Raw genomic sequence first — 19,973 nt, 5'->3', positions numbered from 1 at the left:
TTCCTCCGTTTTCTTTTTCATGTGATACTTAGAGGTCCGTGCCTCTATCACCAGCAGTTATGTCGCCAATAAAAGAGCTGTAATTGCAAACTAATTGGCCAGCTGCATGAATGCTTGAACCGTGTATAGGGCTATATATATTATATATATAATTAAACGTGATTGTAAAGGGGGAAACAATAAGGCTATGACTATGATTCAACGCCGGGTCTGCTGTTTGTAAAATCCTGCATGATTACGCACACTTTACGCACATGGATCGGTGCGTTTATAGCGGAGTTTTCTCTCCGGCGTCACAAACAAACCCCCCAAAAATAAACATCCGTTACATTTATCCGGCGTGTTTGTTTCACACTTTCAACACTGCACCATATTTTATCTATTTATTATACAAAAAGCTTTGCACGGCATCCCTATATATCTCATTCTTGCATTTTTGCATTTTAATAAAAAGCTTGCATTTGTACTTTATTGTTAGCATTTTGTACTGCAATTGCAAACCATGCAAAAGTACACTATAGTACTTTAGGTTATACTTAGTTTGTATATTGTATATTTAGTGTTTTAGGACTTTGTAGTGTTTTAGGACTTTATTCTTTTAACTTTTTTAGCACAATCTCACGGGGGCTCACACAGAGCATTTCACTGTAATGTACATTATATGTGACAAATAAAACAAAAACTTGAAACGTGTCAATACCCAGTAACTAATAATCTATCACAAACTGATGCAAATTCATGTTCAGGGATTTTCTAAATAGGCCAGGCGACCCACAAGTTTTAGGACTTTATTCTTTTAACTTTTTTTAATTTTGTTACTGTATGAAGCACAATCTCAGGGGGGGGCTCATACAGAGCATTTCACTGTAATGCACATTATATGTAACAAATAAAACATAAAAAACTTGAAACGTGTTTCCAGTCGGGGGGGGGGGGTTACCTCTTCCACCAGCTTCCCGATGTGGCCCCTCAGCTCGGGTACCAGGGAGCCGTCCTCGCTGAGGAGCGGCTGCAGGCCGGAGGAGGAGGAGGAGGAGGAGGAGGACGACGACGACACGGACACCCGGTCCATCTCCATCTGCAGGCGGCTCTCCAGCCGGGAGGTCTTCACGCTCATCAGGAGACAGGCGGCCACGGAGCCCAGGGACAACACCAGGCACACGGCGACGGGGAAGCCGCCTGCCAGCCGCCCCAGCAGCTGATGATGATGGGTCACCGCCGCGCCGCCGGGCTTCATGTTGTTGGGCGCACAGTGGCTGCTGCACTCCTCCGGCTGCTGCTGCTTGCTCTCCACGTTCGAGTCCCGCGCCGCCGCTGCTGCGCCTGTATCCATGTTGGAGGAGGAAAGTCCCGCTACAGTGTGAACGCAATGTCCCGAAGACTCGTAATACATGTATAGTAGTAGTTCCAAAAGCCAGCGACTAAATCCTATAATCAAGACTCTTTGAGCGCATTCAACATTACCCCAAAGTCAAAACTGTCCAAAGCGCAAAGTGCGTCTTTTTGAGAGAGTGCGCGTGTGTGTGTCCAGGGGCGCAGATCAGATGGGTGCGTGTTGCGCTGCGGTGTGCGTAATAGTGTAGCCAAGGGCGCAGGTAGGCAGGCAGATGGGAGCGATCTGGATTCCAACTGGGGAAGTCGCGCACTAAACTTGTTCGGGTCGTTTGTTTCCTTCTTCTAAGTGTGGGAAGAAAGCAGCAGTTGGTCCAACAAGTTGTTTGCCTTTGGAAACAGTTGCTGCACGTTGGACTGGATGAGGTGCTGCGCCGCCCCGCGGACCACGTGGGGTGGATGATGATGATAACTTTCACTTAGAGGCGACTGACTGGTGGTGGCGTGTCTTGCTGCTGGACGTCAGAGTAAAGTCATGCCCACATTTTTTTTGCAAATACCACATGCGTTTTATTTTTCGTACCATGGGGGGCACGAAGTGGTGGGACGCGAATCGCGTTGGATTCTCTACTACGACGCGATGTCTTTTTATCCGTTGGTGGTGAAATCAATTAGTATATCCCTTTGTTTAATGTTTAATTCACAAACATTATATCCTATTTTCACGGAACTCGAATCAATTTGATCCCGGCAATAATAATCTATAGGCTCTTGTTGTGAATGAAATCATAACGATTTTAACGGGGTTTTACAGGCGTGGGTAAACTTATTTCACAATCAAATAGCTGGGTAATTGAGTTTACTCTCCTACTACAACTCTGAATGGCCCAGTGTTGTTTGGTTCCACCACGCTCCTAACTGACATGTACTCCGTACTTTACACTCCATCCCACTCCGGCAGAACGAGCCCAACCTACTGTAGTCAAGGGTGCGATATAACGGCTCTCTACTGCCACCCTGTGCACCAAGGGGGTCACAGCAACTTAAGCACATTTACTATCGGACACAATTCATATTTAGTGAAAGGACAAATCAGTGATTGTGTTGGATTATCTTAAATGTGGACTATATTCGCATTCATTCTTTGAAAGTATTTGAACTGTAGATGGAGAATAATCTGTATGGAACTTTCCTCTAATATAAGCAGGGGAATAGGTCTATTTTACTCCCAATGATTACCTACACAAAACACAGCAAATACAATGACAAACTAAACAAAAATTACCAATTCGAGCCAAGTCAAGAAATTAAGAGAATTAAAACACATCTTCATTGTCATTAAAAAAAATAAAAATCACAGCGGGGCTAGCTTTTTGTTTACATTTGGATCACACAGATAAATATGGAAACACAAACTCATGTACAACAAAATCATTTTTATTGAGGAAAAGTACACTGGTATCACAAAAGTTCCAAATCCATTCACACTGGAAAAAGGGGGACATCGTATATTTACAAATATTTATTCGCCCTGCAATAGAGCAGCTACAGCTGGACAATGCTTAATAAATTAACGCCGGCAGGACAGAAAACAACTAAAGCGGTGTTTCTCAACCCATGTCATTCAGTAAGAAGTCAGCTTCCCGACAGAGAAAGCCTATGGACTAACTGATTGAGGCTTTTTTTTTTTTATGGCTAACCAAAGCTGTACCAGGCTCGGCACACAAGTACACATTCAGAAGCTACACACTGCTTGATTTAAGACCATAAAAGAGAAGGGGGGGGGGGGAAATGAAATTAAGAATAAAACGAGTGGAAAACAATAAGTCAAGTCATTGGCTTCCCTCCGGAAGGAAACGTACGCTGGTCTTTGAGTGACAGGGTGAGAAACAGTGGCGGCTCTGCCACTAGGGGCGCACGGGCGCCGCCCCACCTGCTGTTAAATCAGAGAAGAAGAAAATAAAACTTTTTAGTTTTTTGTTTTATAGCCCTATAAATAATATAAACATGTTTAAAATGAATAATATTTACTCATTTTAAGTATGTTTGTATTTCCAATGCACAATATAACGTTATTATCTAAAATAAAAAAACACTCGTTTTCCTGAGCAGGAAGTGACGTTTTTTTTATTTTTTCGTATTTCTCGGCCCGGGCTAGACGCGATAGCGCTCTGAGTGCGCGTCACAGTTTGATCGCTGTATCCGTCACAGCCAATCAGTGCATAACGCGTTGTGCGTTGAAATATGACTATTATGTTGGAATCCGGGCGCGATTTGAAGCTGTCTAGCCAGTAGCGTCAAGAATTTCTGTAGCCGCATTTCGCGGAGACGCTCTCTGATTGGCCGACGCCAGTATTTTTTTCCGTAGCAGAATTTCACAGAGACGATCTCTGATTGGCCGAATCCAATTTCTAATGTTCCAATTCTAGCTTATTCCTAGGTTGGTCCGTTGGTGAGAGATAGTTGTGTTGTTGTGTTGTTGTGAGATGCAGGCAGCAGAGCGTGCCGTGACTGCAAGTTCTTTAGACTGTTAAGCTTAGGCACTCTTTCAAAGTTGGTTAAGGTTAGAGTTTGTCTTAGAGCATGGCGATAGAACGCCAGGTAGTTTGCAGTCTGTTCGAGCGGAAATGGACAAAGGAATGAAGTACTTGTGTTGTGTGGTGCTTCTGCTAACAAGCTAACACTTGGCTAACAAGCTATATGGCGGATGCAGTCTGGACACAGTGGACAGTGGTCTGGAATACATCAACAGTGGATTATACACTACTTTATCAAGGCAAGCCCTCCTGCCCTGGACGTGTCAACTAAACAGTGAGTCTCTCTCTCGCTTTTGGATTGAAAATACGTGGATTATGGCTTGTTCAATATCGTCTATGTTTGAATGAATGAATGAATGAATGAGAACTTTATTAACAGATTGCAGAATGGGTACAATACAGTACGGCTCAATACACACAATTGTTAAGGGGATGCAGACCAGAGAAAGACGTTTGTCTTGTTTACATCAGGGTCCCAGATTTTCGATTCATATCGATAGTTTAATAGCTAGCCTTGGCTCGTTTAACAATATGCAAAATATGTGTACAGCCCTGTACTCATACTGAAGTTATTCTTGGTATATAATAGGTCTGATTGTGTAACGAATCGATTCCACGTCGCGCTGTGTGTGAGAGAGAGAAGGAGAGAGGGAGAGATCTGCGTGTGTTTGGAGACGGAGCGAGTTTTGTTTCTAACTTTTCTATTTATATATTGTGTTTCAAGTTGTGAATTAGACTATACTTTATTTGACTGGTTGTGTGTTGTTGTAGTAACAGCTGAGCGACTCGTTCATAAGAGCCGATTCATTGCCGTGAGCGTGAGTCGAATCGCTCACGTCTTGCCATGAGTCGGTTGCGTGGTACTGTACATGTTTGCAAAATGTTTGGTATAGCGCCCCTAGTGGCGAAGCATCCACGAGCCGCCACTGGTGAGAAACTGTGGTCTAAGGACAGGCGGCAGGGGTGTAACCATACAGAAGATTTGGCTCGATATATCGATTCAAAAAGACCATCTCAAATTTCGCAGACGCGACGCCCAACACGTGTCGATTCAGATTGTTACTGCATCAGAAAATAAACCAGCGGTTCAGGAGGTTTCTTTTTTTGTTGTTGCCATATCGCTTCGGGTTTTTCTGTTCAAGTGCTGAGCGTGACATGTGTTTTGGTTGTATGCAGGTTAACTTGATAAGAATATGATTGTGTTAAGCTGGATCACAAAGTGTGTGGCGTTTGCATGTTCTCCCCATGTTCGCTTGAGTTTCCTCCCTGCGTATAAAAAAAAGAAGCATGCATGCCAAGCAGGGACTCTTCAAGTTCAAGTTCAAGTTCTTTAATAGTTGTCATACAGAAGTACAGAATACTTTCATACAAAATGCTTCTTACTGTTACGCTCCAGAGACTGTGCTAGACAAGATAGTATCAAATAACATAATAACATAATATAGCATGAATTTAGAAGAAGAAAATGAGGTCACAGTGTTCGGTATAGACATATGTACAATGTTCTGAGTTACCATATAATATACAATACACAATACTATGCAGTGTACTAATGTACAGTACTATCTAGTGCAAAGCAGAAATGGGATGTATGCTTGTATGCTAATTAACTCATTAGCCAACTACGGCACATTTAAACCGAAAAGTTGATTCATGGGCATCGTCCCTGGTAAATAAATACATAATTAAAAAAAATCACTGGACCACAATATATCGTATCATATCGATCAACCCACTGAATCAGAAAGCGAAATTTGGACGTCTGCAAATATGGGAATCGTTCGAGAACCCAAATGGTTTTGTATGGAGGTGGAGCCTGAGGTTAACACCCCCTAGCAGGCGGACTGATACAGTCAAAGATATTACACCTCTCCCTGAGAGTCTTCAAGTAAAGGCTGGCCAGTCGAGCCACGCAGATTTTTTTATTTAACCCTTATTTATCCAGGCATATCATGGCGTCAGCGGGCCAGGCTGGGGGGGGGGGGTGGGTGACTGTTCAGTCTCTTCTGCTCAGGGTGCGATCCACGGGGGGAGCTGTGGGAGCCATGGCTCCCTTAGATCAGACATCAGCTCACCTGAATACATGATTTGTGAATCTTTGGGGGGTCTCTAAATTACTGAAAATAAATGCTACTTTTGCCATGCATTTCAAATTTTTCTGTAATTTTCTATATCGTCATCATCGTGTATAATAATAAAATTAGGCTATTTTGATGTATTAATGATTTCCGCACAAATTCACCGTAATAGACAATAGCATAAATCTATGGGGTTGCGGGCGGCACTGCAGATATACCCTACTCGTAATACGCATGGAACATGCATGCTATTCTTGCGTTCACCATTCGGAGCGTGGCGGCGCTGCACTGCAGTCTGCACTCTGCAGGCACAAATAGACGCATCCAGGATAAGGTCGAAAGTTTTTCTAACCAATTTTGATTTTACAAAGAAGACGAAGCAACCTGCTCTCTCTCTCTCTCTCTCTCTCTCTCTCTCTCTCTCTCTCTCTCTCTCTCTCTCTCTTTCTCTTTCTCTCGCGGGCGTCTCTCTCTCTCTCTTTCCGCGGGCGTCTCTCTCTCTCTCTCTCTCTCTCTCTCTCTCTCTCTTTCCGCGGGCGTCTCTCTCTCTCTCTCTCTCTCTCTCTCTCTCTCTCTCCTCTCTCTCTCTCTCTCTCTCTCTCTCTCTCTCTCTCTCTCTCTCGGCAGTTGCGAGACTCAGGGAAGCGCTCTGAGATAACGTGATATGGATCGCACACTGCTTCTGCTGCTACTGCGAGTGCTTTTGCGGAAGCAGGAGAAGAAAGAATGCCGAAGTGCCTGGTCCAGACTGAGGCGCTTGGCCGGGTCGTACTCCATCATCTTCCCTATCAGGTCAAACAGCTGCTGGTGAGCCTCGCTCTGAGACAACATGTATTGCTGTGGAGAGAGAGAGAGAGAGAGAGAGAGAGAGAGAGAGAGAGAGAGAGAGAGAGAGAGAGAGAGAGAGAGAGAGAGAGAGAGAGAGAGAGAGAGAGAGAGAGAGAGAGAGAGAGAGAGAGAGGCGTAGGAAGTCAGTCTCTCTGTGTCCACTACGATTCAAAGTGACCCTTTTCCAGGGGTACCAGGGTTCAAACATTATTCAAGGGTCAAGTACTTTTCTAAGCACTATTTTCCATTTTAAAAAGGGCATTTAAAAGGATACAATTCACTTTTAAATGCCGTTTTTTTATTGAAAAGAAAATCAGATAAAATATTTATGGCTTAAAACCAATTTCCGACACTTTAGATTAAAAACAATAATATTTCTTGATTCAGAACTATTTTATCATGGATGAACAAAACTTTCATTGTGAATGGTTGATTTGAATTTCAATGACTTTTTAAGCACCTTGTTAAAAAATAATTGGCTGTTTAAGGAATTCCAGGCCTAGACTTTTTTTTTTGACAAAAAGCAAGCACTTTAAGCACTTCAAGGACCTTGTGCGAACCCTGGGTGTACGGTGTCACACGCGAGATTAGAATGTTCAGAATGGAACATTCCGGCGATAACTACAAGTCATTGAAAGCTTAAGAGTTATAGAATCTCTCTATGGCTACAACAATGTAAAAAAAACATTTTACATTGACCCATATCCCCAAAGAAATATGGACATTTACCATTCTATTTTACCCCCAAACACCTGAGGCACAGACAATAGAATTGTCTCAAAGGTGACCCAGCAACTATCAAATCTCTTAACTTGGAATATACCTGTACACCCCTCTGTACTACTGCTGAATGATGTTTTTGAGTGTGCAGTACATCCACAGCTAAAGAGATTGGTTTTATCGGGTATCACAGTAGCTAAAAAGCTGATAGCATCACGATGGTTCCAACCGGAAAAAATGTGCCGAAAGGTCTGGATTATTACATATCTCGATGTGATCTATCAAGAAATATCTACAGCAAGAATTTTGGGTCTCAATGAATCCAAAATGACATTGTGGTTAGACGTGGTGGAGAAAATAAAAGCTAGCATATAATGGTAATGTCTGGTTAGGAGCGAGGGAAAATGGATGGATTATCCAATGGGGGGTACGGAAGGGGGGGGGGGGTACGAGCTGGAGCATATGTGTGTAGGTTTTTAGATAACAGGTATTAAGGGTATATCCTATATAAGACAATTAACTAAAATGTGATCTCATTGGATGTGCACTGACAACTAATGCTTGTATATCTTATCGTGTGTTGTCATGTTTGTTTATGTGTTTGTTTAAAAAATAATAAAAAAATAAAATACAAAAAAAAGAATCGTCTCAAAGCACTGTTTGCTGGCGGAGGGTCCTTTAGATCTTACCTTGAGAGGTTTGCAGTGTTTTCTAACGTATCTCCCTGAGGACCCGTTTCCGTCCCAGTCCAGCTTGCAGTGGTGGACATAGCGCCGTTTCCTAATGGGAGACAAAGCAGTCAGTCACCAGAACTCAATGTATAAATCATTAACAAGCACACCGTATGGAACTCAATAATCTAATGATGGCTCCACTAAGATCTGTAGAAGGAACTCAGAATCTAATGATAGCTCCACTAAGATCTCTAGAAAGAACTCAGAATCTAATGATAGCTCCACTAAGATCTCTAGAAGGAACTCAGAATCTAATGATAGCTCCACTAAGATCTCTAGAAAGAACTCAGAATCTAATGACAGCTCCACTAAGATCTCTAGAAGGAACTCAGCATCTAATGATGGCTCCACTAAGATCTCTAGAAGGAACTCAGAATCTAATGATAACGCCCACTAAGATCTCTAGAAAGAACTCAGAATCTAATGATAGCTCCACTAAGATCTCTAGAAGGAACTCAGCATCTAATGATAACGCCCACTAAGATCTCTAGAAGGAACTCAGCATCCAATGATAATGCCCACTAAGATCTCTAGAAGGGACACGTGAACGAAGGAGCTAGACAGCATGGACGTGCCTGGTTTTCTGCATGAGGGTGGAGGGGATAGGGCCCAGGACTCGCTCCATCATAGCAAGGTGCTCCTTACTGTCATGAGTCTGATGAGGGAAAATATCAAAAGATTAATTCATCTCACAGAAATCTCAGGTGAATTTGAGCAAGAGAAAGGAAAAGAAAAATCTTGGGTTGTGCCCTGCTGCAACCTACCTGGAAGAGAGTGCACCCCAGATAGTACTCGATGAGGATGCAGCCCAGACTCCACGTGTCACACGAATGGTCCCAGCCCAGATCTGAACGAGACAATTAGGTCACTTAACAAAACAAAAAAACACACACAATACAAATGAAAAAATAAAAGAAATCAAAGGAATGAACGCAGTGTCACGAGCGAGATTCTTACCCAGAATGACCTCTGGAGCGCGGTAGTGCCGTGTGGACACCACAGAGGTGTGGTGCTCGTGGTCGTAGGTGGCGTTGCCGAAGTCCACCACTTTCACGTCTGGATTTTTCAACGTGCGTTCGTCTCGCCTCTGAGAGAAAATTAAAAATAAAACTTACGTTTAACCGAGGCATCAAAACAACATACTTAAAAGATCAGAGCAGGCACGATGACCTCCCCCCTGGGAGAGCAAGCGTCAAGCTTAATTCAGTACGTACCAGTTGGCTATTGTACTTGATGTCGTACTTGGAGTCTATGAAGAGAATGTTATCAGGCTTCAGGTCTGTGTGAGTCAGCTTGTTTTTATGTAGAACTGCAATGAGAGCAGAGAGGGCGATGAATGAATACAGGCCACATGAAGAACCGTAACTAAAAACAAGTTGCACATCCCAGGCTTTGATCTGTGGTGTGTGTGTGTGTGTGTGTGTGTGTTCCTCACATTGGAGAGCTCCGATGATCTGATAGGCCATGTGTCGGATGTGTTCTATGGGGAAAGGCTGGAAGCTGTTCTCTTTCAGGAAGTCGTAGGTGCTCAGGCCCAGCAGCTCAAAGACTATACACACATGGCCATGGTGGTCGAACCAGTCCAGCATGCGGACACACGCACTGAGGGAGAGGAGAGAGAGAGAGAGAGAGAGAGAGAGAGAGAGAGAGAGAGAGAGAGAGAGAGGGAGAGAGAGAGAGGGTTAAGATAAAAAAGGCACAGGCTTCTTTCATTTTATTTTTTAAAGATTTATTTTAGCGTTTTTACAGCTTCCATTTTTTATGGCCATACAGGACCGACAGAGGAGAGGGAGAACGGGAGAGGACATGCGACAAATCATCTCCGGGAGCGGGAGGCGAACCCGGGCCGGCCGCGTAGGTGTGCGAGGCACTATGGCGGTGCGCCACGAGGGCGCCCCACTCCGCCCCAGGCTTCTTTCATTTGATGAATTATCTGATGGCTTCTATAAATGGGAGCATGCTTTTCTACGGTGCATCATTCCTTATTAGGGGAGGGAGTCACCAGGGGGTGCATTATTTGATTACAAATATTAGTGGGTATGATTATCAAATAATTCTTAATAATATACATGATCTTTTTTTTTGTCTATCCCATTCTTTACATTGCGTTTGTAATAAAGATATATATATTCTTTTTTTATTTATTATTATTATTATTTTCTTCCCCCCCCCGGCAGTTCACGGCATAATACATCCAAGTAACGTGGTCACACATACGTTTGTTATTTCAGCAGCTGTGCAAAGAGGGTTTAACCCTTTCACTACCACACTACCAAAGGGTTAACCCTTTCACAAGCACACTACAGAAGGTTAACCCTTTCACTACCAGATGACAAAGGGTTAACCCTTTCACAATCACAACACAGGTTAACCCTTTCACTACCACACTACAGGTTAACCTTTCACTACCACTACAGACGGTTAACCCTTTCACTACAGACAGTTAACCCTTTCACTAGACAGTTAACGTTAGGTTATGACTATAACCAAGTTCTGTTAACACTTAGTGAACGCTCAGCGTTCATTGCATATATCTCGCTTCAGCATATATACACTGAATAAATTCACAAATGTACCTTTAAATGCCAGCATTCATCTGGCCACACCCCCATCCGCTTACCTATATAAGCAGGGGTGGTGCCACACACTCATCTCCTTCCCAACAAATTTCATCACAATGAATGAATGAAAAATCAAGGGCCTGCAGCGTCGTCTAAACGCTGAGCGTTCACTAAGTGTTAACAGAACTTGGTTATAGTCATAACCTAACGTTCTGTTTCACACCTAGCTCACGCTCAGCGTTCATTGCATAATAGGAGCTGAGCGGGAGCTAGAAGCTCGACAAATGTACCCTGCTGAGGCCCCCCACAACCATCAGACCAGGGAGGGCCGAGCCCCCCCGACCCACCCTAATGGAGGGCACCCCCCCTATTGGTGGCTTCACGGGAGGGCGACGGACCCGACCGTGCGAAGAGGCACTCAAGCAACTCAACGCACAGGGTGAGCAGACCGTGGCTTGACCCCACGACTACACACACGCACAACCCGCATGCCACCCGGGAACGAACGGAGGGAAACAACCGCGTTACTGCCCCCAGAATCACGGGGTCAAGGGCAAACCCAACCCCGTGGCAAGGCCGTAGCAGCGGAGCGCGAAGGAAGACCCAGACCCACCAAAAGGACTGGACTCCCTGGAATGGGGGCCCGGAGAAGTCCATGATGCCAGCATCAAGACCCCACCAGGTGGGCACGTAGTGCCCCGCCCCCCACATCGCCAGCGTATTCGGACAAAAGCCCCTCAGCCGAGCGGGCCCTGTCCCCCCAATAGTACACCGCCTGGCACACTGACCCTGCAACAGGCAGTCAGCATGGCCGTAAGCACACAAAAAAGGTTAACCAACGGAAGCAGGCAGCGCACCGGGGAAAAACCAGGCAACAGGCTATTAACCCTAGCCTGGAGACTGCGGACGAGACAGGCGCCAGAGGGGACAGCTGAACACAGCCGCCCCGGCGGAAGGAGCGGAAGCTGGCGGTGTTGCATGACCAAGCCTCCATTTAAAAACCCCCACCCAGAGGGGTTGAGGCAGAGAAGGCTGACACGATTGGCAGACGTCACGAACGTGCAGGGGCACCCTCAACCGGTGAACCCGAGAGTTGACACTGCTCCAACACACCAGGGAATCAACCACCTTGGCGTTACCCAATGCGGTGGTTGTTCCTATAACCCCTCAAGAAAAAACTCCAAAACACACCTGCGGGTATACACCGGCTATACCGCAGTACAAGTGTTTCAGTTTTCAAAAAAGGGTTAACCCAGGCCTACGGGTCGACGAAACATTACCTCGGACCGGGCCTGGCGATACGGGAAGCACAGGGTCACCAGAGGAGGTCAAAGACCACCCCAACAGGCCCCTCTTCGCCATGCGTGAGAGAGGAGCGAAAAAGAATGGAGAACCAGCCCCTAAGCACACCGTACTTGGTATTCCCAGGCGGTCTCCCAACCAAGTACTAACCAGGACCAACCTGTGTAGCGGCCGAGATCCGACGAGATCGAGCGTGTACATGTTGGCATGGCCGTAAGCCATTACGACAGTGCTGAGTAAAAACGTACCCAACCAGGGTCTCCATAGCGCTTAACCCTGTGACACCCGGACCGACCTGGCATTTTTCCCCCTGAAAAAAGCCCAAGTCCCTCAGGGTACCAGAACAGCAGATCTGCATCCCCGGCGGACAACGGGTTCAACTGATCCGGACCAGCGTGACCAGAACCAGTCCCGTGCCCTAACCACGCCGACATGCCTACTCCAGGAGAAAGGGCAGATATGCGTGTCGATCTTAACATGAAAAGAAGGCGCCACCCAGACGTTCGGGCGAACCGCGCCTGGTGGCCCACCCCAAGGGTGTGAGACCCCTCTACATATGTTCAGATCCATTCCGTCATCATCCCCCAGACATGAACGAGAATCCGTCGATAACCAACCCAGGTCGTGGGATGTGGTCGTCGGAAGAGGAAAAACCCCCATCTCAGTTGCTTTATAAAAACGCCGTTTTAACCACAAGCAACCAAGGCGTGCCAGTCAGTCGCCTGTTTACACCCCCATCAATGAACAGGCTATTTAGACCTGTCATTGAATCCCCAAGGCGCCCAGGGGAACGACAAGAGGGGTGTGACACTTCCTAACTCCAACACTTTTTGAATAGAAAAGAAGGAAGCACCAACAGTATGTATCCCAGTCTACACAGCCGGGGGTAAAAAAAATTCACATTTTTACATCCCACCACCCTCCCATAGGAAGGAGACGGGGATCCCCAGAGAGACTTCCCACGCGAGCTGTACAGATTGAAAAGAATATATTGCACCTTGAGCCATGTAAAAAATTGGTTTTAGGGCTCTCCGGGGAAGAGGCACTGAACCCATTCACACTCAATAATCGAAATGAATCGAATACATACACAATAGAATAGGACACCTTCTAGAGGGTCCACTCACTTTGACAATCTGAGGAGGAAGGCTCTGTACTCTGATGGAGGCTCCCTCACATGGAAGGAGGAGTCCGAACTCACAGAAGGCCCGAATAGGCGCTTGGTGAGGAGCCCTGACCACCCCCCTGAAACAGACCCATCACATGGACCTGAACAGCACACGGAAGTCCTACCAACAGAGACGCGCACGGTGACGTACTCTATGGCGGGGGAATTTCTGCGGTGCACACGCCCAATATTCCAGGCCGTGGTACCAGGAAACCCCCCCCCCCCCCCGTAACGTGCCGAACCGCAACGTGACGGGAACCTTGAAGGACAGGGGGTGTACCCCTGACCGACAGAAACAAGGGGGAGAGGAAAGGTTACCAGTTCACCCCTTTACGACCCCACACCCATGATACGATGTAATGACAAAAAGAGAATATGACACAGTCATAGTCAGCTCTATGAAGCGTTTGACAGCTCCACACAGCGCATGAGCTAACCTGCTATCTGATTTTTACTAAGGAAAAAACACAGAATAGAGAGGGCTCTAAGAGCCCCGGTCCAACATACACATGTGCTTCTGTGGCCAGTCCAACCCAGTTGTAGGTCACATGACACACACAACCCATCATCACCTACAAAAAATGGCAAAAACACTCTACAGAGGAACGCCGTTTTTCATAATGAGAGAATACATAATTCTCGATTAGTATCGGCCACAGGCCTTGCTAAGCACACACGACAGCGACCAAACAATCTTTTCTTTTAGGAAAATAAAGTTTCTCCAGCAGTTTTAGCACAACCTCAGCAATCAAGCTAAGGGTTACATCGCATCCCTACCACACAAAAGACACAATGTAGTGCAACATGTCTGATAGGAGGATGAAAAAGTCCCCAGGGAACCGGGGGGAAACACAATCCTCTTATTTTACCCTTAATACGGCCAGTTAAAACAGGAAAACCTGTTAATATGTGAACACACTGTTCATTGTCATCACAGGCTGAGAAAAGAACATTCTTTTACTCACTTGTCACTAAGCATAGCTTCATAGGTTAGTTACCTTAGTTGTGAGTACACGGTACATATAAACACACATGATGTTGTGGTAAATATTGACGTTGAATTTCATAAATAATATGTGTGAATAAATTAGAGAACCATAAATGTAAAGCCAGATGTACCTTTCAATAGCAGAGTGGACTCAGTGGCTAAACAGTCTCAACTGTCAGTTGAGACAGTTGCATCAGATAACAACAGCAACAGTTATTTCAACCCCCACTCAAGCAATGACTAAATTAGAGAACAAACGACACCTTCTCGAACTGACTGTATGTAAATGCTGATCAGAGACAGCTGGGTTGACCACAGGGCAGACCAGTTTAGACTCGTTGAAGAGATGATTAGTCATGGACACTAAGTCACAAACAAAGTTATCTATTAATCAACTGTTTAGTATCAAAAGAGTAAACCATAATATTAGAAATGGGTAAATTCATATATACGGGAGATACAGTTGGTAAAAGGTTTATTGGAACAGGCCTCTGTAATCAGTTGAGTTGAAAGACCACATCAAGGAAGGGGGGGCCATAAAGACCCCCCTTCTGATCACTGAGACCACATCAAGGAAGGGGGGGCCATAAAGACCCCCCTTCTTATCACTGAGGGAAGATGACATCACACCACCCCACCCGGAGACAAGAACCAACCCCCCCCACAAGAAGATGCCGGATTGGACCAACCATATTAGTAAAATGTGCTATTATTGGCTAGAAATTATAGGATATAAGGGCGAACATAGTGTTATTCAGGAGCCCAGACCACCCAACCCAGGTCTGCGGCTCCAACCGCTCCCCACCCAGAGACTACTGTGAGCTGATTGCATTTTACGTGAGTAAATCATGGGAAACACCAATGGTTGTTTATAGATTAGAGTAATGTGCAGATCCCTGATCTGTAAACCAGATTTACTCATGTATAATGTGTACAGTAAATTCTCTATGTTCAAATTATGTTAACGAGTGACTGTTTTATGTACATATTGGGGTTTGAGATGCAAACCTTGTTGATTCCTGTACACAGCAGCCATGTTAATGTTGTCTGATAATCCTTTGTATGTGAAAGGCAACCTTTTATTCACTCTTGGCCCTGGCTCAAATAAATCAGAAGAGTTGAACTACAGTTCTGGTTTGTCTGGCGTACACGTTTATTCTTCATCTGCTTTAAGTCAGATGAGGAGACCAACAATTCTATCACGTATGATCCCTTTCTCCTCCTTCCAGATAAGCAATCCCATTGTACTGTACTACAATAACCTTAGATTATTGTAGGATTCTGTGGAAATATACTACAATGTTTCTCACACAACAACCAGATCATTTTCACATCTGTAACAACCCGATTTGCACGGAGAAGCTAACTGCCAGTGACAAAGACAGTTCACACATAACTCGCGTCGTATCCTAAATGCACTGCAGCAACACACGTTTTGGGAAAACATCGTTATTCACAAAACATTTAGAAAGGTAAAAACCAGAAGACGTGTTATAAGGTCTGGTCAAACCTTGTCCTACCCGGAACGTAGATCAGCGAAGTGCAGTCTCAAGACACCGTAGGAACACAGCCGTCCTGTGTTGTTCGATCCGGGCAGCGGCGCCGCTCTACCCGTCGCAACGGTCCCTTTGTTGACGCAATCCTTGCCGTCCTGGCTCAGGGCAGGGTCGACGAACATCCCCTGTCAAAGATGACGTCGTAGTCAAGAGTGTAAAACATGTTATAATCAAAGCACGTTCAACAGAGTAGCATTAAGCTAACGGCCGCTCCAACCGTCGGTCGCAATTACCCCTGCTCGCGAGACGCCGAGCGAACGGCGCACGCGACCAGAGGGGAGCTCACGGCGGCGCGCGAGTAGCCGAAGCTACCTCGCGCTGGCCTTGTCCGATAGCAGCAAGCTAACGTTTCCTAGTGATCACAAGCTAGCGCCGCAGCTAACAGCTGACTGGCTAACAGCAGGCCTAACCTCTGTAGGCCACGCAGTGATCCCAGCAGGCTAACGCCGCAGCTAACAGCTGACTGGCTAACCGTAAGCTAAGCAGCCATCACCTGAACTTGTACACAATGACATAACACTCACCCAGACAGGCCGTTGTTCTGAAACCCTCCTCACTTTTTAAGAGAAAAGAGAAACAAGATGTCAACACAGCTTTACAACGGTGATTTTACCAACACCCGACGGAATCAGCACAATACCAAACTGGCCTGTGTAGCTGACTTGAACATGGATCTTCCGCTATCGAACATCCATGCACATATCTCCTCGTGAAGGAATACTCTCATTTGGATATGAAAGAAGGGGCTACACGGTGACAGGGAGATACCCACTCGTCCAGAAAACACAGGGATCACCAGTGTTAATGGTCGCGGCCCACTAGTTAAAACTACAATGGTCTTCAGACCAAGGTCTTCTGTCGCCTAGGTGGCTGAACAAAGGACCCTAGCCTGGGGCCGGTTTTCATAAACATTGTCAAGTAGCCCCCATAGCACTAACAGACAAGTGAAGCCTGCCAGCGACAGTACTCACCCAACCTGAAACCCACCGCTCCTCACAACAGCGGCACGTCTTACAGTTCAGCTGTGGCCTGAAAGGTTTCACCCCAACAAACACAGCAAGGAACTGCAGTTGAGAAGCATGCAGCGGCGTGCTCCCAATACGAAAACCGGTGGAGGGTTTTTAGAATGATCACCATCTTCCAGACACTCCAGTGACGAAGACAACATTGCCGTATTTTCTCGAAAATAGTGAGAGAGAAAATAAAGATATGATGTCAACGTATCTCCTTGTTCTTCCTCTCCTTGTAAACAATATTTTTCTCCACGTCAAGTGGGCATATGAGCAACACGTTGCTTGTGATGAAATTTGAGAAGGAGATGAGTGTGTGGCACCACCCCTGCTTATATAGGTAAGCGGATGGGGGTGTGGCCAGATGAATGCTGGCATTTAAAGGTACATTTGTAAAATTATTCAGTGTATATATGCTGAACGAGATATATGCAATGAACGCTGAGCGTGAGCTAGGTGTGAAACAGAACCCTTCCACTACCACACCACAGAAGGTTAACCCTTTCACTACCACACTACAAACGGTTAACCATCTGTAGTGTGGTAGTGAAAGGGCTCACTTCAACCCTTTACGTCTACCACTTCTCCCACGCCTCCTATAGCAGTGCTTACTGTTTGCGATCAGCATCCAGGGAGTTCATCTGGTCGAGGATCTCCACCTCAGACATCGCCGCCTCGCGGTCGCGGTCTATGTTTCTAATGATCTTCAGAGCCACGCGAGCTCCGTCTCTGGCAGAGAGAGAAACCACAGAAGAGACATTTTATAAAAAGGAGGACAAAGAACAACGGTCACAGAAAAGACCTTCCAATCACTCGTCTCACATATTAGACATCTGTACGCATCCCTTACCTACGGTTACTAGTTACGCTGCTGGCCAGTGTGACTTACTACCTGTATCATTAATACTACAACTCTACATACATCCGATTAGCACTATACTCAGTTGTACTCATTTATATATTTTATACCCAGTTTAATCACCTGTACATTATATATCACTATTGCACTTTACCGTTTCATTTGCACTCTGGTTGGATGCCAAACTTATTTCCGTTGCAAGTCTGTGCTTGTGCTGTATGATGACAATACATTTGAATCCAATGTAATATTTCTCAATAGACTTACTTAGAATGATCAATGCATTCGACGACCTTCCCAAAGGCACCTTCTCCTAGAGTAGACACAACCTCATCTAACAGGGAATAAAGAGGTATAGTTAGGACCACAGGAATGACGGGAGTAAAGAAAATATCTGCCCCCCTTGCTGACCATCTCACTATTAGAAACAGCTCCGTTCGGCTGCGGCACGACCACAGGCTTCTGAACCGGAGGCCGCTGGCATACAGCGCAAGATTCCATTTACGTTGTTACAACACCGCCAGAGCGGTAATCTAACTCTACAAATTACGTTATTGTTACTCAAAAATATATATTTTTTTTTAACAAAACAATCCAAAAACAAACAATAGAGAGAGAGGGTAAGTGTGAGAGAGATAGTAGAGTGAACAACAGTAGAAAAAGGTATATATTCTATACATCTCGCTCTCAGCATGTCTCCTCTGCGATAGATTAGGTGACCCTCGTCATCATCCTCAACACTCGTGGTTCTCTTCACAAAGATCTGCATGCCTCCCCTCAGACGCAGCACAAGGTGGAGAGTGGATTCTTTCTGGATGTTGTAGTCGGACAAGGTGCGGCCGTCTTCCAGCTGCTTGCCGGCAAAGATCAGCCTCTGCTGGTCTGGGGGAATTCCTTCTTTGTCCTGGATCTTGGCCTTGACATTCTCAATAGCATCACTTGGCTCAACCTCTAGGGTGATGGTTTTGCCGGTGAGGGTCTTCACAAAGATCTGCATGCCTCCCCTCAGACGCAGGACAAGGTGGAGAGTGGATTCCTTCTGGATGTTGTAGTCAGACAAGGTGCGGCCATCTTCCAGCTGCTTGCCGGCAAAGATCAGCCTCTGCTGGTCTGGGGGAATTCCTTCTTTGTCCTGGATCTTGGCCTTGACATTCTCAATAGCATCACTTGGCTCAACCTCTAGGGTGATGGTTTTGCCGGTGAGGGTCTTCACAAAGATCTGCATGCCTCCCCTCAGACGCAGGACAAGGTGGAGAGTGGATTCTTTCTGGATGTTGTAGTCGGACAAGGTGCGGCCGTCTTCCAGCTGCTTGCCGGCAAAGATCAGCCTCTGCTGGTCTGGGGGAATTCCTTCTTTGTCCTGGATCTTGGCCTTGACATTCTCAATAGCATCACTTGGCTCAACCTCTAGGGTGATGGTTTTGCCGGTGAGGGTCTTCACAAAGATCTGCATGCCTCCCCTCAGACGCAGGACAAGGTGGAGAGTGGATTCTTTTTGGATGTTGTAGTCGGACAAGGTGCGGCCGTCTTCCAGCTGCTTGCCGGCAAAGATCAGCCTCTGCTGGTCTGGGGGAATTCCTTCTTTGTCCTGGATCTTGGCCTTGACATTCTCAATAGCATCACTTGGCTCAACCTCTAGGGTGATGGTTTTGCCGGTGAGGGTCTTCACAAAGATCTGCATGCCTCCCCTCAGACGCAGGACAAGGTGGAGAGTGGATTCTTTTTGGATGTTGTAGTCGGACAAGGTGCGGCCGTCTTCCAGCTGCTTTCCGGCAAAGATCAGCCTCTGCTGGTCTGGGGGAATTCCTTCTTTGTCCTGGATCTTGGCCTTGACATTCTCAATAGCATCACTTGGCTCAACCTCTAGGGTGATGGTTTTGCCGGTGAGGGTCTTCACAAAGATCTGCATGCCTCCCCTCAGACGCAGGACAAGGTGGAGAGTGGATTCTTTCTGGATGTTGTAGTCGGACAAGGTGCGGCCGTCTTCTAGCTGCTTGCCGGCAAAGATCAGCCTCTGCTGGTCTGGGGGAATTCCTTCTTTGTTCTGGATCTTGGCCTTGACATTCTCCATAGCATCACTTGGCTCAACCTCTAGGGTGATGGTTTTGCCGGTGAGGGTCTTCACAAAGATCTGCATGCCTCCCCTCAGACGCAGGACAAGGTGGAGAGTGGATTCTTTTTGGATGTTGTAGTCGGACAAGGTGCGGCCGTCTTCCAGCTGCTTGCCGGCAAAGATCAGCCTCTGCTGGTCTGGGGGAATTCCTTCTTTGTCCTGGATCTTGGCCTTGACATTCTCAATA

The 19,973-nt window shown here is 46.0% G+C and overlaps 2 protein-coding genes across 2 annotated transcripts in view; both read right to left on the bottom strand.

The window, feature by feature from the left end:
* LOC311242899 (uncharacterized protein) overlaps positions 1-1,669 on the bottom strand; it is a gene marked incomplete at its 3' end in the record, with an annotated part of 128,447 nt that extends 126,778 nt beyond the window's left edge. The window contains exon 1 of the mRNA XM_084331962.1: positions 941-1,669. Within this exon, the coding sequence (XP_084188088.1) occupies positions 941-1,393 (453 nt within the window). The 5' untranslated portion in view covers positions 1,394-1,669. The remainder of the gene's footprint in view (positions 1-940) is intronic.
* A 4,914-nt stretch (positions 1,670-6,583) lies between these two features.
* LOC311242898 (dual specificity protein kinase CLK4-like) lies at positions 6,584-18,442 on the bottom strand (the record flags this gene model as incomplete). Its single annotated transcript, XM_084331961.1, has 10 exons — positions 6,584-6,784; positions 8,185-8,275; positions 8,805-8,884; positions 8,994-9,076; positions 9,187-9,316; positions 9,444-9,538; positions 9,665-9,831; positions 17,427-17,543; positions 17,941-18,007; positions 18,352-18,442. 10 exons carry the CDS (start codon positions 18,440-18,442, stop codon positions 6,584-6,586), a joined length of 1,122 nt encoding a protein of 373 aa, XP_084188087.1.
* Positions 18,443-19,973: the final 1,531 nt, after the last annotated feature.

This window comes from Notolepis coatsorum, assembly GCF_963971535.1.
Source record: "Notolepis coatsorum genome assembly, chromosome: 16".
Lineage (NCBI taxonomy): Eukaryota > Metazoa > Chordata > Actinopteri > Aulopiformes > Paralepididae > Notolepis > Notolepis coatsorum.
The sequence above is the reverse complement of the archived record's forward strand: the minus strand, read 5'-3'. Positions and strand labels throughout refer to the sequence as shown.